The sequence below is a fragment of the Pistacia vera genome, unplaced genomic scaffold, assembly GCF_008641045.1.
Source record: "Pistacia vera cultivar Batoury unplaced genomic scaffold, PisVer_v2 Contig613, whole genome shotgun sequence".
Classification (NCBI taxonomy): domain Eukaryota; kingdom Viridiplantae; phylum Streptophyta; class Magnoliopsida; order Sapindales; family Anacardiaceae; genus Pistacia; species Pistacia vera.
Genome location: NW_022196461.1, coordinates 90,107 through 97,288, shown reverse-complemented (window position 1 = coordinate 97,288; position 7,182 = coordinate 90,107). Strand labels below are relative to the sequence as shown.

Below are 7,182 nucleotides of genomic sequence, written 5' to 3'. Positions count from 1 at the left end.
GCTTTGCCAACTAATTCATTTCCAAAATAAATTAGACATTCATTTCCAAAATAAATTAGACATTCATTTCCATTAAACTGTATTTTGTAACCAGATTTACATAAAATAGAAATAGAAATGAGATTTCTAGTCGCTTTGGCAAATTACAAAGTTTGTGCAAATGCAAAATGTGTCTCGATGGCAATGATAAGTGGCAAGTCCCTATTGCCTCGGCCGCAACTTTTGCTCCATTTGCCATGTTTAGAATCACTTCATTCTTTGACAATGCAGAACTATTATGTAATGCTTGTAACGAAATATATATGTGAGATGTAGCAACTGAATCTAATATCCAGGAATGATCATTTGAACTAACATTTAATTCAAATTCTATAACATAAGAATGGAACATACCTGCTTGAGCTTTCTTAAAGCTTTCCAGATAAAGAGGACAATTCCTCTTCCAATGTCCATCTTTCTCACAGTGGAAACACTTTCCTTTATCATCAACCTTTTCTTTGCCCTTCTCGATCTTAGAAGCATCCTTTTTAAAAGGTTTTTTATGTGGTCCAACTTTTGAACCTTTGTTTTGCTTCCATTGTTTCTTCTTAGTCTTACTAGAAGAAGCTACAAAAACATCCTCTTGCCCCTTCTCGAAAACTTCTTTTTCCTGCAGTGTGCATCAGGAGGCAAAGAAAGTGGAAGGGGTGCTTCCAAGACATACCCGACCTTTTTAGAATTTAGAACAATTCTCAAATTCCTTAACCAATTATTAAAATTTGGTCCGATCAACTTGTTCTCATCGAGAATCATCAAAAGCAGGTTATTACTCATTTTCATTAACTAAATATCACAAAAATACCGAAAGACTGCAAGGAAAAATATAAGTTTTATTAATGTCTTGTAAATTTAAACCCTTTAATCCTAATCTTATTAGCTCCCACTATTTTGTTCAAATCTCATACTCCCCTAAATGACGATTTGGAATTTTGTTGGAATAAATTTCTAGTGGGGAATCAAATTCTTATTAAATTTAATTAAACCTCACATAATAGAACTTTTGGTCAATTAAATTTAACAAGTATGAAACTATTTTCTTTTATATCACTATATAAGGTATAATTCATTCATTGCCTCTAGTTTTGAATACCTCACATAATAGAAATCTTGGTACCCTAGACTAGTTAAATACAACCCATTATGCTTTCTTAAAATAGAATTCTCATTATACCCTCACATAATAAAAATCTTGGGTATTATGAAAATTTCTATCCAAGAACTAAGACAATTAATTCTATGTCATAAAATTAGCATCACTCACAGAATAGAATTCTTGGGATCTCTAATTTTATGTCAAAGAATTAATTGGCCCATAATGGAATGCTTGGATCTAATATTGTTTGTTAGGGAGATTATTAGGTTTAACCTTTAATTAAAAAATGTTTTACATTTATCACATACATTAATTCAAATGCATCCATATAAATATAAAACATGGTGGGATGATCATGGGGGTTTTTGAAAATACATCCTAATTAGGTAAACTATTCACCTAATTCTATCACTCCTTGTGGATCTTCATCCAGTGATTGTTCAGATCTCTATCCTCCGTGCGGTCGTACGATTATATAAACCAATTTAGGACACGCAGGCCTGGATAACAAGCTAATAATAAATTTAATTATTATTACAAGCCATTGAAAGAATATTACATGCCCAAATATCAAATATTTTTGGGAAAAATAAATATAAACCCATGATCATCCCCCAATTATTATTCATTTATTACATTAATAAATATTAATTCAATCAAGGGTATATAAATAAATATTTATGCAAGTTGCAATATTTATAAATTAAGGACTTCATATAATAAATACATAAAAACATGTCATGATTGAACAAAGGGTACATGCATAATTTTACTAACCTTAAAAATATAATATCATTATATTATCCATCATATGGATATAAAGAAATATGTATTGATTTTATGCAATAAATGTGTAAAATATGTCATGATTAAACTACGGGTACATGCATAATTTCATCACTATAATATTTATAAAAAATATTATATTAGCTATCACATTAAAAAACATCTCACATCACATTCAATCAAATAAAATTAAAAAATGCAAACCTATGCATCATGATGCACCAATTTTTACTTGAATCACCGTTTAAAAAGAAAATATGTGATGAGCACAGAATTAATCAAACATGCATATCACCTTAATCCATACACCATTTGATCATTATCAAAACATGAACAATTCAAGCACCATTCAATCTATGATATGGCCGAATGTGATACCAATTTGCATCAATCATGTAGTCAGTTCTCACATGATTTTTCAAGGAAAATTCATAAGAAAACACATATTAATCACCATTAAAATATGCCTCTTTCACATATACAATTTATGCGTGGAACAAGCTTAAACACTAACCTTAATCAACATGCAAACATTTGCATTCACAATACAATCCAACCCAAATGCATTTATACTCAATTATATCACATATAACTTCTCAAACATGCATTCAAAGTACATTATGCATCCAAATAATGTTTGGCCAAATTCATCCTTTTCACAGTCATCAAATTTGTATCAAACATGCTCACATTACACATGCATGTATCATATGAATGAGATATATTCATATTTTAACAAAAATACATCAAGATGCCATAAATCATACATGCATGTTACAGATGACTTCAAGAACAAGAAATTTTGTATTCTAAATATCAAAAATTCATAAAAGCATGTTAATAAGCATGAATATCACATATCCATCATCATTTGTATTCAAAATACACAATAACTTCAACATGCATCTAAAGCCAAAACATATTCATGTCCAAACCAAGCCATTTTTCACCAAAAATGCTACATGCATGCATGAATTTAAACTTGCTTTGATACCATTGTTTGGTTTCATGCATTTTTGACATGGAAATGGTGTAAAATGTATGAACAAGATGATGGATGCAAGGTAGTAAACAAACATAACATCAATGTTAATTTTTAATGAAAAAGAATAGTATATTACCTACTCCTTTGCTATTAAATGCTTGATGTTGAAACTTGTAGTCTAGATTCTTCAAAAAAGAATGAAGAAACTCAAAATGTAATCCATCCAAGCCAAAGATGAGAGAGAACCGAGAGAGTGAGAAAGTGCCTTTTGTTTTCAATTGTTGCAAATTGAATGAAAATGGTATAACACTTGGTTTATATACCATGGGCACAAAGTGTAATTTTAAATTGTCTTGGTAGGTCATCAAACAATTTTAAAATTAATCTTGGGAAAGAGCATTTATGTCAAGTCCTTAGTTTTATGGTTAATTCATAATAAGCCTAATTTTAATTCTATTAATTATTCCACTCTTTAGAATAAACCCAATGCACTTTTGTCCCCATTATTGAATCCAATTTAATAATAATATTTAATAAATCCTTATTACCCTTGGTTAGTGCTAGCTATCCATGGATAATCATTTCTCACCGATACACTATTTTGGATGCAACTGTTTACGTCCGAACATCATTAATCCGATCAATGATATGTATTACTCTCTCTTTTTGAGCTTGGTTTTATGTGTGACTATTTTGGTTCACTGTAATCTAGCTGTGGGCCCAATATCAGATTCTGATATGTTTCATTATAACTCTTTATCATCGAAACTCTCACTGATTATGATAGACGTCTAGCAATGTTCCATAACCCCTAAACCACAATGAAGTGTAAACTCCAATGAACTATTCTAATTTTACGTACCATGTAGTAAAATCCATTCATTATCTAATCCCGATTAAGAATGATTTATGGTATGTCAAAACCCTTAACTTAATATTTAATCGAATTGTCAATCGATACAATAGAACGCGTCGACATGAAACTACTTTACATCTGACATTCATTATACTCTGGGCAGATATTTCATTTTTCTAATGTTTATTGACGTTCGTCTAGGAACTCGAGATTGAACTATTTAGAGTTAATTAATCCCATCTTGACCATCACTTGTCGTCACACATGAATAACATATGACCAAACCGGCTTATTACACAAGACATGACTAGTCTCGGGCTTATACACCATATGAACCATATGCATCCTATGTTGAATTCAATAGTGATGTCTCATGTCTAAGGATCAGTGGTACACTAGCACGATCCTACGATGCATCATTGACCATGTCCATGTTATTCATCATAATCAATCGTTTTCAATAAATAGTTCACTAACCGTTTATCCATACTAATGTCTTAGTGACATACCTCTTATAATCACCCACACTAATACCATCACATGATATCCCACACTAATACCATTACATGATATTCAATAGAGACATTTAGCATGCCTACTATGCAATGTTATTGTCCAATTAACATTACTTGCATAGGGAATTCTTCGATGATCTGATTTGCTGAAGATTCGTGTCATCCGAACATTTCACATGCAATATTAGTTATAATATAAATGAAGCAGTAAATCAACATGTGAAATAAGAACACTTTCTTTTATTCATAATACATTTACAAGATATAATGTCTTTAAACTGACAACACGATTGGTTCCTAGGGCATACACTAACATGAAGTAGGTAGATACTTTTGGCCGGGATGTAGCCAACAAAAGGAACATCCTATTTGAAGTCATTCAACCTCCATAATCAAGCCACTCTTAGGATGACTTTGCACTTTCCATGTTTCATCAGCAGTTGGAGTCATTTCTCTTGTAATTGCCTAACACTTAGTAAATTATTCTTCAGTTTAGGTACATAAAACACTTCAATGATAATCTAAGAAATTCCATGCACTTCTATTCTCACATTTCCTTTTCCTATCACATTCTAGCTTGAATTGTTTCTAAACTTTATAGAGGCCCTGAAGTTTTCGCCAAAGTCTAAGAACAAAGCCTTGTTGCCAAACATGTGGTTACTCCTGAATTGAAAAACCACACATCTTCTCTCCAAGCTTTATGGACATCCACTTGGACATCCACTTAAGACATCAACAACATCTTATCTTCAATCCCTGTATAGTTAGTCTTCTTCTCCTTGCTAGGACATTCATATTGAAAATGTCCTAGCTTATGGCAATTGTAACACTCCATGGTGGACTTGTCAAAGTTTTGTCTACTTCTTCCTCTTCCTCTAAAACCTTATTGACCTTGAATCCTCCCGCTAGACTGATCTTCAAAAGTGATTTTCAAAGCTTGTTCCTCTATAACATGGCCATTCATGCGTTGCTCATGCACAAGAAGGTTGTTTTGTAACTCACCAATAGACAAAGTGTCTAGATTATTAGACTTCTCAATAGAACACACAACATAATCAAATTTGGGAGTCATAGATCTCAATTTTTTTCAATGACTACAACATCCCTTATTGTCTCACCATGTATTCTCATCTTGTTACCTATGGGGAGCGTACGAGCAAAATACTATTGACAAATCTCCCGCGTAATGTGAAAAACTTCAAACTCCTTTCGAAGAGCTTGTTAATGTTGGATTTGAGAGAAGAAGATGCTGAGTAAACTTTGAAGAGAAGAAGAAAAGACTTTCATATCTTATTCACGTGATTCTGTACAGTTATATACAAATACATGCATCACTTTCTGCTATTTAGAAAGTAACTAATCTTATTAATCTAACTGATCTAACTAATTACAATGACTCTGACGTATAACAAAACTTCAGTTAGCTCAGCTGTCACGTAACAATCCTGGCCAACTTGCCCTTCAACACTCCCCCTCAAGTTGGTATCTTGTAGATATCTTTCATTCCAAGTTTTGCAACCAATTTCTCATGCTGCTGTCTTCCCAGTCCTTTGGTCAAGATATCTGCTATTTGTTCTCTACTGCATACATACTCTGTGCTTAAGGTTTTATCTTGGATTCTTTCTCTTACAAAGTGGCAGTCAATCTCAATGTGTTTCGTTCTCTCATGAAACATTGGATTGGCTGCAATTTGCAGAGCAGCTTTATTATCACAGAAAAGTTTTACAGGTTTCATACTGTCCAGGTTTAATTCTTTCAGCAGTCCCAAAAGCCAAACAATCTCTGCAGTTGTGCTTGCCATGCTTCTATATTCTGCTTCTGCCTATGACCTTGACACAGTACTTTGTTTCTTTGTTTTCCATGATATGAGAGATTCACCTAGCTTTACACAATAGCCACTAACAGATTTTCTACTCACTGGACACGCAGCCCAGTCAGAATCACAGTAGGCTATTAACTCCATGCTGCTATTTGACGACATCAGTAGTCCAAGTCCTGGACTCTTTTTTATATATTTAACAATTCTCAGTGCAGCTTCCAAATGTGACTGCTTTGGATTATGCATATGTTGACTGAGAGTTTGTACTGAGAAACTAATATCCGGTCTAGTCATAGTTAGATAAAGCAATCTGCCTATTAATCTCTTGAACACAGAAGGATCTTTCAGCAGTTTATCTTCATCTGTTGGTGGATATCTCTGATCATATTCAAACGAAGTAACCTTCTGATTTTGCTCAAAAGGAGTTTTGATTGGTTTAGCATCTCCCATTCCAGCTTCATAGATCAACTCCAAGGCATATTTTCACTGGTTTAACACTATGCCTTCTTTGGATCTAGCTACTTCAATGCCGAGAAAGTATCTTAACTCTCCTAAGTCTTTTATTTTGAAACTTCTCTGCAGAATTTCTTTCAACTGTTTGATCATCTCTTCACAATTTCCGGTGATTAAGATATCATCTACTTAAACCAGTAGAATGACAATCTTGCTGCCATGTTTTCTTGTAAACATAGAGTAATCATGTTTGCTTTGGATGTAACCATTTGTAATTAAAGCTTCAGTTAGCTTTAGGTTCCATTGTCTGCTGGCTTGTTTCAAGCCATAAAGGCTTTTGAGCAATCTACATGCTCGATGCTCCCCCTGATTGCGAAATCCTTTAGGCAGCTCCATATACACTTCTTCATACAAATCACCTTGAAGAAAAGCATTAAAAACATCCATTTTATATAATGGCCACTGATAAACAGAAGCTAAGGCCAAGATAGTGCGCACTGTCACCATTTTTGCAACTGGAGAAAAGGTCTTTGTAAAATCTATGCCTTCTTGCTGGTTGTAGCCCTTGGCTACAAGTCTGGCTTTGAAACGCTCAAGAGTGCCATCAGACCTATACTTCACCTTATAAACCCATTT

The 7,182-nt window shown here is 33.3% G+C and overlaps 1 protein-coding gene across 1 annotated transcript; it reads right to left on the bottom strand.

Moving 5' to 3' along the window:
- Nucleotides 1–6,096: 6,096 nt before the first annotated feature.
- Nucleotides 6,097–6,543, bottom strand: LOC116110760 (uncharacterized mitochondrial protein AtMg00810-like). The gene has a single exon (XM_031396979.1). The coding sequence runs from the start codon at nucleotides 6,541–6,543 to the stop codon at nucleotides 6,097–6,099; it is 447 nt and encodes a 148-aa protein (XP_031252839.1).
- Nucleotides 6,544–7,182: the final 639 nt, after the last annotated feature.